Consider the following 20,825-nt stretch of genomic DNA (forward strand, 5'->3'; position numbering starts at 1 on the left):
AGTTATCTTGTAGTTATATTGTAAAATGAGAAAAGAAATACAAAAGTGGGTTTAAGAAGCAGGGTATTTAGAACAATGCTTGGGTTAAATCAAGCAACTGACATGGAGGTTAAGTCCCCATACAACCAAAGCCTTAGTTTCTACAGGGAATTTGCTCCTCATCCTTCACATCTTAGATGGAGCCCCATCATCAGTAGTTACAGAAAAAGAAGTCCCAACTCATAAGAGTTTATTTAACTTCTAAAGTACTGTATTCTTATAGAATTGGAAACTATGTTTTCCTAGGTCCAGAAGTTTTAGGCTCCAGCCTCTTAACAGTTAAACACTTAGAGAAACGCCCAAGGATTGGTACTAAGTAACAGGCTCTTTGAACATTAAAATCTGCAATTCCCACAGCACTCAAATAAGGGTTCCCATTGTACTTCTAAAGCTTTTCCACCAATATACCTCAATTGCAGGAAAACAAGTAAACACTGAAGTGAATAAATAACCTCCCCCCACCCTTCTTCTCCCCAGAATCTTGACTGAGAATCGTGTAACAGTCTTCTATAAGCAGAGAAATTTCTTTGTATGCTCTTGTATATTTTTTCCCAATAAGAAATGTAAATTTTGGGCTGGCTTTAGCTCAGCGGTTCCTTCGCATACAGAAATGTAAATTTTATTAAGTACTAGCCTTTTCTGCTAAAGCCAGTGTTTCAAAAGCATTCCACTGAACATGGACTAGCATTACTTTTGGTATGTTTCATGCTCTCTACTTCATCTCATCTAATATCTGTTTTACAAGAAAAACATGAAAGTGCTTCCTCCCCACAAATAAAAATGATTCATATTATGTTGACTTCACCACTGAGTTGGGCTAAGCATATAGCACATAACAGTGAAAACAAAAATACCCCACTAAAATCTTCTGCTTCACTTTTAAATGCTTATGTCTCTATGCTAGCAATTTTCAACCTTTTTCATCTCATGGCACACAAACACTAATTACTAAAATTCTGTGGCACACCAAAAGATACATTATATCTTTATATACTGTTGATCTGACAAAAAATATAGGTACAATTTTGATTCATTCACCCTAGACACATGTGTGTTGGCTGTTGTCATTTTTATTATTTGACAATCTAAGGGAAAAGAGAAGTCAGTGCCCCAGACTAACAGTCAGTTATGGTATGTTTTAAAAATTCTTGTGGTACACCAGTATATGAAAAAGCAAAGGCTTTGAACGATATTAAGAAAGCAACTCCCAAAACATTTTAACTTGCAATGAGCAAATTATAGTGCAGCTTAGATAATATGGAAAGTTAATCTTATCCTAAATCTCCACAAGGTCCAAACTATCATGATATGATTTAATGTTAAAGTCATATATGCTATTTAATTATTTCTTCCCAATATAATACACAGCTATTCTTGTTGCTCTCAATCATTTTAAAAATAAAAGCATGACACCTACTTCAAAAACAGTCGCTTTCATGAAAACAGTGTGGTATACACAACTGCTCTCATAGATTACAACTCAATAATTACGTAAAAATGTGCCTTACGCTGAATTCCTACTTTGATAAGAATTGTAATTTACAACTAAGATTCCTACAGTCAAAAATTGTAGGGTTCCTGCCCCATATTTGTGAAAGATTAAAAAAACAACCAAACCCTGCTTTAGAAGGGGAAAAATCCAGAAAGTATGCACAGGCAACTATCTGATCTAATGAGTCATCAGTCTCTCCCATACACACTGTAGAACACTGCAGTGGCAAATCACACCACCAGAGGCCCACTTTTTTTTCCTTCCATCTTACAAGGTCCTCTCCAAATTGCTACTGGTTAATGTACTATACATGGTAATCTCATCCCAGAAATAATTCTTTTAAATACCAGTCTTGGATGATACGGCTGTTGGGGGCAAGGGTGAGGTGTTATATGAAAGCTAAGTACCAAGGTTTTAAGATAATATTTATTTACATACAAGTTCCTGGGGCACTTCATTCACACTGAAATATTATTTTAATGTAACACTTGAAAAAGTACATTCTATCCAACTGATTAAAAACTACCTTTGGAAGTAATAGTTAAAAGATGAAGAAAAGTCTAGTTGATTACAATCAAATACTTATTTGCATACGCAGTTTACCTTCTTAGAGAAAGGCATCATGAATCTGTTTAATTTTCTTAAGCTTGGTCAAAAAAGTTATAGGATAGGTAGAATTCCAGCTAACAACATTACCTTATATAGACAGAGTATAGTATTAAATCATTTTGTGAAGCATTTTTCTACTCATTTCATTTAACCTACCTCCTCAATAACCCCATTAGGAAGGCTTAGTGGCAGATTACTGACTATGCATAACTAGTTTCCCATTTTTTCCTGTCGACAAAACCCTAACTTGGTTCAATTCTGATTAGCCCATCAAAGTCATTCCAATTCCCTTGCCAGCGAGTGGTCTGGAAATGAGAATAACTTTTGGACCAATAAGAGGTAAGGCAAAGTTTGTTGCGGAGGTTCTGGAAATTTCTTTGCTCTTTTAAACAGTCTGCTACTCCAAGTTCACCGTGAAAAGGATTGTCCTTAGCAAATTCTCTTCTGAGAATATCCTTAACTTTCATGGCCTCTGACTCCTGCAATGGTGGTTAAGCTTTTGGATGGATTTTCTCAGTCAGCTATGAAGTGACTTTCCCAATTTAAAAAAAATGCTAGCGGTCATGCATGAGAATTATATCCCCTTCTAAAGTAGCCATCCTAGAAATTTTATGACTACCAAAAGAAAGAAAAAGGTCATTGCTCAAGAGACTTAGAAATTTCTCTTGAAAACTGCTTACAAATACCGTAACACCCTTTTGAATCTTAATGAGAACTTAGATAGATAGATAGATAGATAGATAGATAGATATAGATATATACATCATACATATATATATTTTTTTATTTCAGAGAGGAAGAGAGAGATATAGAAACATCAATGATGAGAGGGAATCATTGATTGGCTGCCTCCTGCACGCCCCCCACCGGGGACCGAACCCGCAACCCAGGCATGTGCCCTTGACCAGAATCGAACCCGGGATCCTTCAGTCCACAGGCCGAAGCTCTATACACTGAGCCAAACCAACTAGGGCTTAATGAGAACTTCTCTTGATTGTTTTGCCAAGAAAACACTATGAGCAGTCAAATTGGCCAAATATAAGCAATGCATGTATTTGAGATGGATTACAAGAGTCAGCACTGACAGTGTTGCAGTAAAAATGCTATTATATTTGTATTATAAAATAATATTTATATATTCAAATAGATCTGTTCTGTCATTTATTTCATGGATGGAATAGAAGAGAAAGAAGGTTCACAAACTGTGCATAGGCATATTAACCCAATGTTAAAAATGAAGCATCACCACAAATAGGTCCACCTCCAACTCAGGAATCCATAAAATCTCTGCAATGAAAATATGCCTAATATAGGTGATAAAACACTTCACAGTGTATTTAAAAGTAGTACAGATAGTCAAAAGTCTACACATATTTTCAATTCAGAGGGAAAGAAATCTGCATTTCTAACAATTTGCCTAGTATTCTATGATTAATAATAGCCAGGGTTTATTTAACTAAATTGGCTGTGGGGAGAGGAGAAGGACAATTACTAAAGGTTTTCTTTTTTCTTTTTAAAATATATATATATTTAAATGATTTCAGAGAGGAAAGGAGAGGGAGGGATAGAAACATCAATGATGAGAGAGACTCATTGACCAGCTGCCTCCTGCAGGTCCTACACTGGGGGGTCACACTGGGGGTCGAGCCGACAACCTGGGCATGTGCCCTGACTGGGAATTGAACCCTGACCTTCTGGATCATAGGTCGATGCTCAACCACTGAGCCATATGGGTCGGGCTGAAGAAGGTTTTCAATAGCATGGTTCGCTAGGTACTAACTTCCAGTTCCCCTGGTATGTTCATAGTCTTCAATATTGCTCCTTTGTAGTACTTGCCACTATTGTAATGGAGTTTTTCAATGTCTAGACGTCTCCACTGCTAAACTGTTTAAGTGCCAGGAAAAAAGGGACTACGTCTCCTTTGTTCATGGAGTACCCCAATTATATGTAAAGCACCTTGATACATAGTAGGCAATTACTAAATAGTGCCCAATGACAGTAATGGCAAAGGGAAGTGGGAAATAGGCAGTGTGATTCATTGAGTGAAAATACTGTAGATACAACCCCTTTGAAGTGCACACAACGAATATTTCTGCGGCCCAGCCAATATAATGGTATGTAAGAAATGTTTTAATAAAAATTTCATAACTTAATTTTTACAATATCCTGTTATATATAATTAATAACGAACTACAATGTTTGCTAATGACTGATTACTATAATCGTGTTGCATTCATTTCCCTTATGTGCCTTACACGCAGGCACACCATTTCTCTCCACTAATACCAGCAGCAAATATTTTAGCAGCCCATTGCCACGTTATTAGTCTTGTACTGACTTATTTGGTGTGCGCAACAGGAAATATTTTGCTTTCAGAGAACAAGAAAAGTAGGTTTATTTGCATTACACGTATTAATTTATGCAGTTATTCGTGTCTGGTAAATTAATGTTTAAGAAAAAATAATAATTTTTATTAAAATGTTCTATTATTTTATGTTCATGATTACTCATTTATTTCAGGTTTTGTAATCAGCATGTCTCTATCGAAATAAACCTATGTTTCTATGAAAACTGAAGCTTTTGTTTTTTTGCAGCCCACATAAACTTAAACCTTGTTTATTTAGTCCATGTTAGCCTTTGAGTTTGACATGCTTGCTGTAGGGGCATAATGCTTATACAAAATACATCATATTCACTTTTGTTTTTACTTGTCAGCTAACAGTTACAAGACTACAGGCCTAAAAGAGGGCCTTAACCGTAGAACTGTAGGGGAAACAGTTAAAAACAACCAAACAGGTTTCAGTCTGTTCAGAGTGAATTTACGTGATAAGACTTTGTAGGCACCCTCTTGTCAAGTTCAGCAAATCCTGGGAATATCCACAGTCCCTTAACAGCTCAGTAGTATATAAGTTAGATATGCAACTACAGTACTTACTCATCTTTGTTTGCAGAACAGGGCTTACTGGTAGTATTCTGGTTGAGGATTAGGAAAATCTTAACCCTATCTTGAATAAACTTTTGAGCCAGGAGGAATAGAAGAGTTTGTCTTCCAAGACTCAGGCTAATATTTTGGATATCAAAGTTGCTATAGAGTTCAATGGTTCATTTGGAGGGCGGAGGTAGTGGGAGAGTTATTATTTACTGCTGTATACTGCTTTGATTTGAGGTAGAAATAGTTCACAATAAAGAATCTATAGTCTGTTTATCTCTGTCTATTCATAGGTACTTTCCCCACCCTCCTTATCCAACAGTATCTTTGGATAAGGATGAGATCATATTTAAAACACACACCTACCCCAGTGAACAATAGCAGGTACTATTAATCTATGCTCAAGGACTGTAGGTACACTAAGGTGATTGCTGAGCAAATTTCTGTATTTTATTTTATTTTATTTTAAATATATTTTATTGATTTTTTACAGAGAGGAAGGGAGAGAGATAGAGAGTTAGAAACATCGATGATGAGAGAAACATCGATCAGCTGCCTCCTGCACATCTCCTACTGGGGATGTGCCCGCAACCCAGGTACATGCCCTTGACCGGAATCGAACCTGGGACCCTTCAGTCCGCAGGCCGATGCTCTATCCACTGAGCCAAACTGGTTTCGGCAAATTTCTGTATTTTAAGTGTCTGCTTTGGATCAGGTTAAAGAGGTTGGTATCAATCAACCTGCTTTGTGTTTTAACAATAAGAGATATATTTTTCCTTTCTTCAAACAAATGAAATAGAGGACACTGAATAGAAGTACAGTGGGGCCTTGACTTACAAGTTTAATTCGTTCCGAGACCGAGCTCGTTAAGGAGCTCGTTAACTCAAATTACTCTATCAACTGAATGCAAAAATCTGCCAAGAGACAGCTGGTATCTCAAAAAATTCGTTAGTCAGGACACTCGTAAGTCAAGGCCCCACTGTATGTTACATTCAAAAGAATTTGTGGATGTTGTAACACATCTGAATAAAGCCCCTTACAGCCTAATTCTGCATTACCTAAGACTAGGACCTATAGATTATTAAAAAACCCATTTTTCATAAGAAAAGATATACTTATGCCTACATTTATACTTATGCCTACATTTAGCTAGCCATTACACTCAGTATTTATAGTAATTGGCAATCTGACTCCGTAATTAACTGTTTACAAGCTCTTACATAATTGTTTTGGTACATAAAAATCAACAACTTTCACAATTACTAACAATTATAGCAATTGCACATAAAAATCAAAAACTTTCATGATTACTAGCAACTGTAGCATTCTTTTAATAATATACATGCACTCAAACTTCAATGGATAGAACACTTCAATATATAAATCACAAAAGGAGCATTTCAAGTTGTATCTACAACTGAAGGTGCACGAATTCGTGCATGGGTGGGGTCCCTAGGCCTGGCCAGTGATCAGGGCCAATCAGGGCCTGCCATCCAGGGGGAGGGACCAGGGGAGGTTTGAATCATGCAACAAATCCAGCTCTAAAGCATCTGCCATTTTCTGTTATGGCTCTGAATGATGTATTAACTTCAGACTCTTAAAATAAGGACTGAAATAAAATATTAAGTAATTAAAACTTTTAATCTTCTTTATAGACATTCTTTTCTTGTTGTTTATCCTCACCTGAGGATAATTTTCCCCATTGATTTTTAGGGAGAGTGGAGAGAAGGAAGGGGGGAAAGAAAGAGAGAAAGAAACTGATAAACAAATATTAATATGAGAGAGACACAAGGATTGGTTGCTCCCACATGCACCCCAGGTGGGGCCTGGAATCCCACCTGCAACCCAGGTACATGCCCATGACAGGGAATTGAACCCACAACGCTTTGGTGCCTGGGCTGACGCTCTAACCACTGACCCACACAGGGCAAGGCGTTCTAGACATTCTTGTTTGAAGCTTTCTCAAGGAAAGTTAATCTGATAGCAATTCATTTTTGTTTACAAAACCCAAATGTGAACTTTTCCTTATACAATACTGTTTCTGTCATATGATTAAGTCAGGTGACAGATCCCAAACTTGTGCAATATGCTCTGTATCTCCAAGGAAGAAAGCAATCCCAGAGGACTTAACATCCATACCAAAAATAAAATGTATATTTGTAACCTTATCTGGTAATGTCTATAATTTTCCTGTACATTTTTAATGGCAAATTCTTACTGGGTGTTCAAGGGTTATCATATACACAAAATTAAAAAGAATTTATGCATAATTTATACACTTTCCTCACATATACCTAAATAACTGAGACAAAAAGAATTATGATAATTGTCATTCCTTGCCATTTCAAATAGTATTTTTCCTTTTGTTAATACCTTTTTAAAAATGTAAATAGTTTGCTTGCTTTATTACAGATACATTACATATTGACTGTAAAAATAGAGACATGTAACATAGAAAAGTGTAAGGAAGGAAGTAAAAATCACCTGAAATGCCCATCTCACCTCTCTGAGATAACCAGTAAACATTCAGGAAACTACCCTTTCCTGAAATTCATTTTGTACAGACATGTAGTTTTACATGCATGTTATTGCAAATACCCGGCCTTTTTCTTTCTTAATTTTCCTTTTATTTCCTCCCTCCATTGCTGACAATCACATAAGCATAAACAAAACTGGTTTTTAAGTGGTTTACAAAAATGGGATTTCATTATATGCCTTTTTCTAAACTTTGCCTTTCTCACTTAAGATACACAATGGAAGTCCTTTTAGGATGTATTTAGAAATCTTTTTAACTCAATAGTACATATTTAACTTTTAATTGATCTAAAAACATTCCATAATATGCCTGTGCCATTATCTATGTATATAGATAGATATATAGGTATCTCAATACCCTTATTGACAAGCATTCCCTTTGTTTTTAGGTTTTTGCTACTACAAACACTGCTGCAATCAACATTCATGTAAAAACTTGCTTACTAACTGTTGCTTTTATGTCTAAGAAAAAAATTCCACAGAGTGGGATTGCTGGATGCCAGAATATATATTTTCAATAATAACAGCTATTGCCTGATTGTTTACTAAAAACGCTGAAACAATTTACACCTCCACTAGTATCAAATGAGAAAATCCTCTGCCACACATCCCTGCTACAGCAGGTTTACCACTTGATTTGTGCTAGTCAGAAAAGAATATTCTATTGTTAGTATACTAATGACTAGTGAGGTTATACAACTTTTCATAAGTTTGTTAAATGTTCTGATTTCTCTTCTGGGATGTTCTGGTCATATGTTTTATCAATGTTTCTATTGTGTTAACTTTTTTTTAACAGCAATAGTTCTTAAAATGTTAATTTTTTTCATCTGTTATATGTATTTCAAACATTTCTTTTCAGTCTGTCTTGTCCTTTATTTTTGCCATTGAAAAATCTTTCATTATATATCTATGTTTGCTTTTGTAACTTAAGTTTCTAATCTTGTATACATAAAAAAAATTTAGGGAGTGTAATATTTTAAGTATTTCACTATTTATATTTAAGCTTTTAATCATATGAAATTTTATTTTGCAAATACTGCAAAGTCCTGGCTCAATTTTATTTTCTTCTAGATAGAGAAGTTATGTCAGTTACATTTACTATATATGTGCCCTTATTTCCCATTAGATTGAAATATACTGTCTCATGTATTAAACTCCTTTATACGAGGGCTTCTGGTCAAGATTCCAGAGTAAGTAAATGCGCACTCACATCCTCCCACAACCACATCAAAATTACAACTAAGTTGTTCTGTAACTTAGTTGTTCATCATTCAGAACTGCCTGAAATCTACCTGAACAGAAATCGTAAAACTAAGGATATAAAGAAGCCACACTGATTACTATGTACAGAATATATATATATGCTATATGTATAAGAGGATACGCTTATTAAATCAAAGCCACTTTCATTTCATAATATAAAAGAAATTAGTAAAACTTTTAAAGTTTTACTAATAATCTCTTAATAAAATTTTTCCTCAGAACAAATGAGTAATAATTTTTTTTCAAGAGTAAGGTGAAACATAAACTCATGACAGCTATACTTCAATTATTATTTAATGTACTGATATTTTCCAATACAAACCCACTAATCCTTGTGAATCATCTCAACCTAGGAAGGGAAAAATTTTATTCTACTTCATTTCTCCATTATGTTTTTTACATGCCTATGTCTACTTCATATGAGGATAAAAATACTATATAAAAACACTTAAAATAAAAGGCAAAAATTTTAAACATGTGTAAACTCATGTTTTCTATAGGTCTGTACAATTTTAATATATTTCCATAATCCACTGTGGGGATAATAATTTAGAAATAGAAGAACTACCTCCTTAAATTGATCCCACATACTAATGATCATATGCTTTGGAAAATCTTTTTATAGAAAATATTAAGTCACTGTAGTTGCCAAAATAATGGTCTATAGATGTTGATATTTCTCAGTTCCTATTAATAAATCTGCTTTATAATCTTTGCTAAAAGTATATTTTTCTTTCTCCTCTATTTTTCTGAATGGCCTCATTACAAATTCCAGCTTTTCAATACCACCAATTCTCATTTCAAATTCTACTCCTTTCTCCAAACCTGTTACTCAATTTTATAAAATGTCTTCAGCCTTCTTTATAAAGTACAGGATGGGGCAAAAATAGGTTTATAGTTATTCATATGGAAATAATACAATCATTAATAAATAATAATACAAGAATAAACTCTGTGTTTCATGTGCTCACAATTGTAAACCTACTTTTCCCCCACCCTGTATGTACTAGGCCCTCTGCATTCATGATCTAATTTAATAGTACCTATGGATAGATTTAAACACGAGGGAATTTAAGCTTAGATTAAGTAAACTGTCCAAGGTCACAAAGCTTAGGAAATCTATTCTAGTAAAGTCTGTACTATTTTGCTTTACATTTCAATACCACTTAGGTTAGCCCTGGCCAGTGTTGCTCAGGGGTTAGAGAGTCAGCACACAGACCGAAGGGTGATGGGTTTGATTCCCGGTCAAGGGCACATACATGGGTTGCAGGTTTGATCCCTTGCCCCAGTAGGGGTGTGTGCACTGATGTCTCTCTCAGGTCGATGTCTCTCTCTTTCTCCTCCTCCTTCCTCCGTTTCACTCACTCTAAAAATCAATGGAAAAAATATATCCTCGGGTGAAGATTCAAAAAAAAAAAAAATACCACTTAAGTTTTAAATATTTTCACATAGGTTATCTACAGTTTAATCTCACACAAATTCACAGTAACCTTGACAGGAAGGTTGCTAAGTATAAAAACCTTAATCCACACCCCAACTTTACTTAAAAGAGCATGTAACTAAAGTGGCAGAGTTGAATGATGATCCTGACTTTTAGTTGCGTGCTATACCCCTTGTTGTTTGTACAACCCACTTTTTCATTAAGTACAACTCATTCTCTTCCCTTCCTTTCACTTTCATCCAAACGTCCTGTGAAAATAAACTGGTCACTGTATTAATAAAGTCCATCCGAGGTTTATATCTACTGTATTGACCATGACTTAGATGGTTAGTAGCAATTTATATTTGAAAACGAATAGTGCACAACCCCAGAAGGAACTATGATCTGCAAGAACTTTGAAAGTAGTTTGAATTCCTTGTCCAGTTGTCAAACACTCATTCAATAAACAATTTACTGTGTACCTATCAGGTATATCAGCATCCTAGTGCTGAAGACACAAGAGTAGAGACACTGTCCTTGAACTGCTAGGAGCTTTATGGTTTACTAAGTAACAGCCCAGAAAACAGTACTTAAATGTGCTAGAAGTGAAAACTGAGGAATAGAAAATATTGTGTAGTAGTATGTGGTCTCCAGGCTCTCTGCCCATAGGGAAAGAAAGCATTCTTGATGGTGGCGATAATCTATAAAGGCAATGAAATATTATACCTCAGAGTAAGCACATAAGAGGTATTAGGAACCCTAACACAAAAATCCTTGTGCACCATTTAATATTGGACTACAGCACAATTCCCTAATACATGTTAAGATTTTTATATTTAATACTAATTAACTGATAAAGCTAGTCTAATGACTTTCACGCTTCAAACTACCTGTTTGTATGTGTAAACTGTGTATTATACCAGAGGTCTTTTTCAACTTAAACTTTAATAGCAATTTAGTTATCAATTCCTGCTGCTAATCTTTCTGATTTCATTAGTGGTCTAAGACTTAGACTCTAAGTTATTGCTTTAATAAGTTCCCTAAAATTGGGGGAATTGTGAAGTAAAACTGCAGAGTCATTCAGCCTCTTTCATACTGACATGCCCCCAACTAGTACTCCTTGCATTTTAGCTGGTTTTCTTTCCCATTTCGGTCTTATCCAGACAGGACTGGTTTGAACCTCTAGGAAACTTCAGGAATTTGTCTAATTTGGTGGAATGTCACTGAAAGAGAGAAAGTCTTATTAAATCACTATTACTCTAGAATTTAACTTTTGTTTTCCTCAATTAAAATAAGACCAGTTAATTGTGGAGAAGTTGGAAGATACAGAAAACCAAAAATCAGTCAGTCACACTCACCACTCAAAGATGATTCCATCTTTCTCATTTTCCAGCTCTTTTTAATGGATTCTTCAATTATATTGGTTAGAAAATTAAAAGGTTTAACTGAGACTATTATTTTTCAGATTTAAAAATTTACATTTTAAAATCAAAATTATAATTTCTGCTAGGCCTTCCAATTTAAAAGAACCACGGGACCTTCTATGTTTGCAGCATAAATAAAAGAGTTTAAACCCCAAACTGAAAAACACTCTTCCCTAAAGCACATTGTTTGGGGTCAAAACATTGGTTTCTACATTGCAAATGACATGGGAGTACACTGGGTTGGGCAAAAACCTCAGCAAAACAATTTCTGTATTTTCACAAAATACTATTCATCAAAATCTGAAGAGGTCACCTGGAGTTTTACAAATGGGGAAAGCTAAGGAGGGGCATAAGTGCTACTTAAAATGGATTTACTGCTGGTCAAGGAATTGCTTGGGAGTGGCAAGTAAGTGCGATATTAGGGAGAAATGGCAAAGGAAAACGTCAAAGGCAGAAAATACGAAGTCAGCGGCCTCTCGACTTCACCTCCTTTCCTTTCAGTTTATGGTGAAACACATTTGATTCAAGTATATTCCTGCCCAATTAGTGTTCTGAAGAACTAGGTCCCTTTTAGTGAAAGCTAATCACTTTCCCACAAACCAGCCAGTCTCGCATCGCGACACCGAAACACCATCTTCCAACGCCTCCCCATTCAATCGCGACTGTCGTTCCTTACACCTCCTGTTTATGCTTTCAACTATCCTCTCCCTCACGGCACCATAAAATCACAGGCCAGAAAGCTACAAGGCTTGCTTTTACCCTTCCAAAGCCTGTGAACACCTACCTACAGGACGCCTCTTGCAAGGCTATCAGCTAAAAGCTCAGCGTTATTGAGAAAGCACGTTCGGAAGCAGGCTTTGCAGCGACGCCGCAGCCAGGGCCACACCAGTGTCATTCCCTCCCAAGCCAGTCTCACCGGAGACGCCTCTGCCTCCAGGGATCTTCCGACCTGCCCGCTCCCCAGCCGCAGGTGGAAGGGGAAGACGGCCAGGGCCTCCACCAAAGAATGGGCTTTGGGGATTGGGAACTACAGGCTACTACAGACCCCCAAGAATGGCGGAGTCAATCCCACTACCCGAAGCCCCACAGACTCCGAAGAGGGAACCATAATGGCCGCACTCACCCCCAAAGCCGAGAACAGTGGACGTCTCAACCCGCGGGGGCGAAAACTGGGGGAGCGGGGGTGAGGAGAACGGGCGAAATGGGCTCCTCGTCAGTGCAGGATGACAGCGGGAAGGAAGCCCAGACCCGCTGAGGCCGCCGTTCACGCTCTCCCTTCTCTCCCTCCTCCCACCCCTTCTCTGATCCCCACCTGCCGCCGGTTACAGGTCGCCGCTCACCTGACACTGCGCGAGACGCAGAAGCAGCACAGACCACGGACCTCCAGGCTCGGCCACTGAGGGAGGGGAAGTCTTCAGCTGCAGAGGGTGGGGCGGGAGACAGTCACGTGACCCTGAGCTCCGCCCAGCCGCCACCTGGCTGGCGCGTTACATTTTAGAGGTCTGAATTTTTGCGGATTGTTTGAACGTTAATTTTGTTGCGATTAAATCCTAAGAAAAAGCTAAAAACTCCCATAAAGGTTATGTTGTAAAGTGCAATCTAGAAGGCATGGGTGGAATGGGTTAAAATGTACTGCTAAGGGAAGTGACGCTCTCCCACGATCTACAGACCGGAAATGGCGATAGAGTTCCACCCCGGCGGCGCCGGACTGCGAAACCTCAGGCTTGGAGGTTTGGGGCAATCACGTGACCTCAAAGCTTTCTGGGCTGAAGCCAAGTTACCCGGCCAATTACGTTGACTCGTCTTTAAAGCAAAACAAAGCACCTCATATACTTTGAGTTTTCCACAGACTTCTTTACATTTAGAGGAACCTACTTTATAAAATCGTATTACGAGAAAGGAGCTTTTGAAAGTCATCAGGGAGACTATCAACTGGGAAGAGCCGGTTCGGGGAAGGCTGATCTTACTGAAGTGGGAGAGGTGAGGGAGGGGCGGGAAAACCCGGATTTTACCGCCGGGGCCTACCGGGCCCCCGTCACGAGTAGTGTGGTAAAGCATGGGAGGAGGAAGATGACGCAAGGGCACAGCCCACTAGAAAGATGGCGATCCCAAAGTGGGGGAGGGGAGAAGGGTACGCGGAGGCCAGCAGTGCGCCTGCGCGGGAGGCGGCCTACGCGCCGGCGCGCAGAAGGGGCGGGGTGAAAGGTCACAACGCGGCGGCGGGTCGGGCTGGCGGCGGCGGCGGGCGGGAGCCGAGTGCTCCGTGTGCACGTGTGGAGAAGCGGCGGTACCAGCGCGGCGGCGGGAGGCACTCCGCCCCCTCCCGGGACGCAGGGCCGTGCTCCCCTCTCGCGGCCTCCGTCACCCGCTCAGCTCCCTGCCTGAGGCGAGGAGGCCGGCTTGTGGGGTTGAGTGGCCCGAGCGGAGGGCGCCGAGAGCTGAGGTCGGCGACGACGACGGCGTTGATATCGGTGGTAACAACGGCCTCAGCAGGCGGGGAAGATGAAAGGGTGAGGAAGGGCAGCCGGGCCGGGTCGGCGGGGGAGGCCTGCGGAGGAGAGGAGAGACTAGGTGAAGACCTGGCGGAGGGAGATTTCTGGGTTTCTCTGCTCACGGAGGGGGCGGAGGCTCGGCTGCGGCTGTTGGCGCGCTGAAGGGCCAACAGGGGCGAGACCCCGTCACCCCAGGATTTCGGCCTAGAGCGCGAAGTGTGTTGACTGGAGAAGAGCAACTGAGCGTGACCACAGGGGAAAGCTCTTGTGAGGAGCCTGGGGTCTCCCCCCCGGAAACGGAGGGCCGAGACCCGCTCCAAGCGGAGTGGCCGGGTTGTCCTCAGTCTAGGCTCCACACCGCGAACCTTGGTGTTGGTCATCTTTCCGTTTTATTCACGCTTGAGAGCGTTGCAGGACCTTCTGGAAGGAGGAGGAATTGGAATAAAAAAAAGCAGGGAGTATTAAGAGGTAGTGACTCAACTGGATTTGGGTTGGGTCAGACCGAGTGGAGGGGGGCGGAGAGAGCGTGAGCGCCGGAGACTTGGGGTGCCAAAATGTTTCAGGAAGAAGTGTTGTCGGTCAGTAGGTGGAGCTCTTGCTCCGGGAGTGTAGTGTTGCCCCCGTACTGTGGGGGTCCTTGGTCACCTGGAAGCTTTCTTCAGGTAATTGGCAGAGTTCGTATTCTTTCATAGTTTTCCTCTTGGATAAAATTAGGGATTATTTTGGTCCGAATATTTCCATTTGGGTAAGCTATTGCCTTACTATTAAATTACATACTGTTACAATATTAATTACATAACACGATATTTTAAAATATTGGCTGTTTGAGAGCTCGCCTTTACCCTCCTTAGAGGAAGAAATGTAATCTTACCAGTGTTAAAAGCTTTCTGAGATGCCTGAGTTTTTTTCTTTTCATTAAAGATTCTTTGGAAGTATTATTTTTATTGATGTAATTTTCTAGTAATGCATATATAAAACTATTTTCAATTTATTTAATCATGCCTTTGTTATTTGATATGTGGATAATTTTCAGCTATTCACTAAATTCTTGTAAATGTATCTTTAAAAATAATTTTTAATTTAAATTTTTTATTGTTGACACTGTGCCGATGTCTCCCATCCCCCACCCCTTTTGCCCTCCTCCATCCAGTCACTGCTGCCCCCCCACTTGCCCTCACTGCAATATTGTCTATGTCCAAGGGCTATGCATATATGTTCTTAGCTAGTCCTTCACCTTCCTTTATCCAGTCCCCTTCCCCTCCCCTCTGACAGCTGTCAGTGTGTTTCATGTATCCATGCCTCTGGTTCTATTTTGTCAGTTTATTTTGTTAATTAGAATCCACTTATTAGTGATATCATATGGCATTTGTCTTTCTCTGATTGGCTTATTTCTGCTTAGCATAACGATCTCCAGGTCCATCGATGCTATTGCAAAGGGTGAGAATTCCTTTTTTACTGCCTGAGTTTTTTCTATTATCGCAAGTCAGTTAAAGAATTGTAACTGTGTTTTGAGTTAAGGAAGCCTTTCCAGCTATTCAGCAACCCTTTTGAGGGTGAAATAAAAGTCAGTCTTGTAAGTAATCTCATACTGCTGAAAATATTATCTTGGTGTGTTTGTGTGTTTGAGGTCGCAGAAGTCCAAAAGTGTAATTTGGCTTTAGCGCTGTAATGTGATTCCTTACTCTGATTTTGTTTTAAATATTAGAGATTCATTCTGTTGAATCATATGTCTTATAATTAAAATTTCGAAATCATGAAGAAATGTTTCCTTTATTTCACATCAGATTCTAAAGAGTTCCAAACAAGATTTCCATTGAGAAATATGAGAAGTGTTCACTACATTTGAATTATGATCTAGGAAGTTTGGCTATTTTATATATGAACAGATGTAATTTGGTGAGTTTTTCTTGAGTATAGGTGCTGGTTTTTTACTCGATTTTGTATTCTCTTGGACATTCAATACTTATTTGTCTTGTTCTGTAATTGTAATAAAAATGAGGCCGAAGAAGAGTTCCCATTGAGACTGTGTGCATGGGTTTATAAAGGAGGGCCTCCAATAAATTATTCTGTATGCTTGGTTCCAAAATCTTTGGTTTAACTCAGTCTCTCTAGGGTAATGTTCTGATAACTATGTTGGCAATAGAAGTAATCACAGTCTACATAAGGCAATTATCTTTTATTTAAATGGTTATTTTTGTATATCAACCTGATGGAGACAAATCGCCAGAAATGAGTGAAATTTAGGGGAACTGACTAAATTTAGAGGAAATTTTTATTGAGTCTGTACCTTATACCATCAACTATGCCTGAAATAAAGAGTCCTTAAGTCTAGTTCCTATTATTGGGAGCTTAAAATTGTGTTACTAGAGGTAAACTTTTAAGATGATTTCATAGGAATAGTGCCTTTAACTTCACATATGAAATAACTCCCAGGTAAGATGGGACTTTAAAAAAAAATATTTTTTTTGTCCTCGCAGGCGGTGAGCCTGGCTTCTGGCTGAGCAGCACTCCCCCTGTGGGAGTGCACTGACCACCAGGGGGCAGCTCCTGCGTTGAGCATCTGCCCCTTGATGGTCAGTGCACATCATAGGGACCAGTTCTGCCATTCAGTAGATTTGTATATTAGCCTTTTGTATAGGATCATTGCCTATCATTTTAAAACTTTAGTTACTATTTTACCTGCTTTTCTTCCTATTTTACTTAGTTTTTATTAGCAGTAGGACATTTCATTATATTGACATGTATTCATCTGTTCTCCATAATAGATAAATTTGCAGTTAATTACTGCATGTATGTGTTTATTTTTTAAAGAGTCTTTATTAATTTTTAGAGAGAAAGGGAGATGTATATATCAGTGTGAGAGGGAAACATCCATCAGCTGCTTCCTGCACACCCCCTATGGGGGATCGAGCCCACAATTCTGGCATTTGTCCTAACCTGGCTGGTGTAGCTTAGTTGATTGGGCGTCGTCCCGTGCACCAAAGGGGTTTATACTCTCATTTCTCTTCAGATCATATAAATCTTTCACCTTTAATCTGTTGTTCCACTTAGGAAAGGTGATATTCAGGCATGAAGGTATGCCATGCACAGCCATGACTGAGATGGCAATGTAATTAATCAATATAATAGAAAATAAAACTGATTCCATTTATTTTTTATCTGTAGTTGAGGTGTAGTAAAAATTAGTTCTAATAAAAATGTCTAGCCCTAGCCAGTTTTATTCAGTGGATAGAGCGTCGGCCTGTGAACTGAAAGGTCCCAGGTTCGATTCTGGTCAAGGGCACATGCCTGGGTTGTGGGCTCAATCCCCAGTGGGGGACTTTCAGGAGGCAGCCAATCCATGATTCTCTCTCATCATGGATGTTTCTCTCTCTCTCCCTCTTCCTTCCTCTCTAAAATCAATTAAAAATATTTTTTAAAAAAATAAATAAAAATGTCTAACAAGATGTGAATACATGTGCACAAAGTAAAGATGGGAAAATAGACAGTAAAAATCTATCTACGTATATATAAAAGCCTAAGCAACCAGACGATTAGCCAGTTGCTATGACATGCACTACCACCAGGGGGCAGACACTCAACGCAGAAGCTGCCATCTGGTGGTCAGTGTGTTCCCACAGCCAACCTCCTGCATTCCTTCCCTGTGGCCTGCTAGCCCTGATCAGCCCCAATCGCTGGCCAGGCTGAGGGACCCCATCAATGCACGAATTCATGCACTGGGCCTCTAGTATAAACATAATACATAGAACGGTGTAGTTTAGTAATTGAAATGTTAAAATATAAAATTCTGGAATCAAATAAATCTCTGTTGAAGAATTCAGTATAATGGTTGCCTCTGACAGCTTATTGGCTAGGAAATGGCACAAATGGGTTTTTTTTTGTTTTGTTTGTTTTATTTCATTGAGGAAGGGAGAGGAAGAGAGAGAATCATTGGTTGGCTGCCTCCTGTACATCCCCTACTGGGGATCAAGTCCACAACCTAGGCATGTGACCTCCCGGTTCATAGGTTGATGCTCAATCACGGAGCCACACCAGCTGGGCACAAATGGAATTTTTGAAGTGCTATAAATATTCTGTATCTTTACCTTGGATGTTGATTACATAGGTGTGTATATAATGTAAAAACAAATCAGTAAGTAGTAAACAAGATATACTTCAATAAAACAGTTTTTAAGTTTTTATTGCTAATTTTATAAGAAAAAAACACAAATAACAACAAACAGAAAAAGCCAGACAGGCTGAAGTAGAATTCAGGAACTTTTGTAAACCTTCAGTTCATACTTCTTGCTTCTATGAATTCAATAACTTGTGAGCTATTGATTGAGATACTCAATTTTAACAAATACTTTGTATTGTCCCCTTGCTATGTTAAGATAAATTCATATATAAACCACCCGTGCCACATTTATTTTAAAAGTCAATATAATGTCCTAACTAATATAAAGGAGAAATAAAGGAAAGTAAATTATATCTATTTCAGTCTAAATGATCAGATACAGCTATACCATAAATTGTAAGACCGGACTTTTGCATCTGTCTGTAAATAGAATCATTATGTAATTTAGAAAGTATGCCTGCTACCAGTATAAATATGTACATTGGTGACTAACACTGTGTTGCTGTCAGTGTTATGATTTCTTTCCAAAATTGTGGACAGCTGTTGATAAAGTTCTGAACAAAACAAAGAATAATCAAAAGTTGGAAAATATTTTTAATGGCCATTCATATGAAGCATTATTTTTCAAAGCCAGTGCTTTTGCCAGACAAAAGTAATATCTTTATTAAATTTCACTTTGCTACGTCCTCTGTTGGCTTGATGGAAATCCTTTGACTTCATTTTCTTTTCCAGTTATTAGCTATGACTTCCAGTTTTGTGTACCACCTGAAAGATACACCTAGATTAATTATTTAAAGCACAGTCTACATCAAGCATGTCAAACTCGCAGCAGGCAGGCCACATGCCTCAAGGCCTGTGGCCCGCCGCACATGCTTGTTCTACATACTCCATTAGAATACTAGTAGTGACCAATAGAAACTCCTTTCCTTCATAGCAATGAAAATTGAATGAATTGTAGTTTAATAGTTACAAAATTATATAATTGTTCTATCACAAACACTGCTTTCTCTTTACCTATTCTCTTCCATTATCTATTTACATTCACTCATTGGCACAATTTAATCTTCTCCTGTCCAATATAGTAGTGACTAGTTATAATTGAGCAGTTGAAATGTGGCTTGAAGAAATTGGATTTTCAATTTTAACTTTAAAAACTGATACTCAGAGTTGGTTGTTGGACAGTTTTTAAAAAAATACATATTTCTTGCCCTGACCGGTTTGGCTCAGTGGATAGAGCATCGGCCTGGGGACTGAAGGGTCCCGGGTTCGATTCCGGTTAAGGGCATGTACCTTGGTTGCGGGCATATCCCCAGTGCAGGGTGTGCAGGTGGCAGCTGATCGATGTTTCTCTCTCATCGATGTTTCTGGCTCTCTATCCCTCTCCCTTCCTCTCTGTAGAAAACCAATACAATATATTTTTTAAAAAAATACATATTTCTTTATTGATTTCAGAGAGGAAGGAAGAGGTAGAGAGATAAAAACATCAATGATGAGAGAGAATCATTGATTGACTGCCTCCTGCATGACCTCCCACCGGGGATTGAGCCCGCAACCTGGGCATGTGCCCTTGGCCAGAATTGAACCTGGGATCCTTCAGTCTGCAGGCCGACGCTCTATCCACTGAGCCAAACTGGCTGGGGCAATTTTTAAGTATTGAAACAACTTGTATATGTGGATCTACTGTAAATTTTATGAAATATAAATACAGATCAGATCTTTCCAATGAAAATGTGTGAATTGAGTTGTGCTAGAAATGTAATATTCACTGGATTTTAAGACTTGGTATAAAAAAGACTTAAGAAAAAGTAAAATAATCATTAATAGTTGTTATTTTGATTACTCGTTTAAATGATTTCACCTGTGTCTTTTTGGTTTGTTAATGTAGATATTAGTAAATTATAAATTACATATGTGACTCATTATATTTCTAGTAGAGGCCTGGCGGATGGGAAAGGGATAATGGAAGTATATATTTACCTTTGTGGATCTAGTACAACCTATGTTCTGCCTCTGTCATTGCTGAAGCTGATATTGGGGATGTGGGGTGGAGGAACAACCCTGTTTTCCAAGTCCAAAGTCTTCTCAGTTGTTAGTCCTCAAAAGTGCTGAAGTGAGTACTTTTTTAAAAAACTACTTGACACACATCCTTAATTATTTCTTTTGGATAATTCCCTAGAAATGAATTTTTTGGATCAGAAGGTACTGGCATTTTAAAATTTCTGATATTTGTTGCCAAGTTAACTTCAGAAAGATAATGGCAGTTTATACTACCAGCAATGCATAAGCATTCCCTTCTCTTCTCCAAGAGCTGATGGAGAAGTTGAGGGGCACTTGGAAAAACTTTAAGGAAGTGGAGGAAGACATTGTGGCTGCCATTTCAGCCATGGAATGGTATAAAATACCCTTATCTGGGATGAGTGTCATACATTGAGCATTTGTAAAATGATAGAAATAACAGTTACTTTTTTACTAATAGTTTCTTTACAAGTTGGTTTTGAGGATATC

The 20,825-nt window shown here is 38.6% G+C and overlaps 2 protein-coding genes across 3 annotated transcripts in view; one reads left to right on the plus strand and one right to left on the minus strand.

The window, feature by feature from the left end:
• ATP6V1A (ATPase H+ transporting V1 subunit A) overlaps positions 1-13,014 on the minus strand; it is a 69,769-nt gene extending 56,755 nt beyond the window's left edge. The window contains exon 1 of the mRNA XM_081085659.1: positions 12,835-13,014. The gene's annotated coding sequence lies outside the window, so the exon portion shown is untranslated. The remainder of the gene's footprint in view (positions 1-12,834) is intronic.
• A 790-nt stretch (positions 13,015-13,804) lies between these two features.
• NAA50 (N-alpha-acetyltransferase 50, NatE catalytic subunit) overlaps positions 13,805-20,825 on the plus strand; it is a 48,791-nt gene continuing 41,770 nt past the window's right edge. Inside the window, exon 1 of one of the 2 annotated variants that reach the window (XM_081086296.1) lies at positions 13,805-14,221. In XM_081086296.1, coding sequence (XP_080942422.1) covers positions 14,214-14,221 — 8 coding nt within the window. In that variant the 5' untranslated portion in view covers positions 13,805-14,213. The remainder of the gene's footprint in view (positions 14,222-20,825) is intronic. The other variant, XM_081086297.1, reaches the window with a different exon arrangement.

Source organism: Myotis nattereri, assembly GCF_964212035.1.
Source record: "Myotis nattereri genome assembly, chromosome: 3".
NCBI lineage: Eukaryota > Metazoa > Chordata > Mammalia > Chiroptera > Vespertilionidae > Myotis > Myotis nattereri.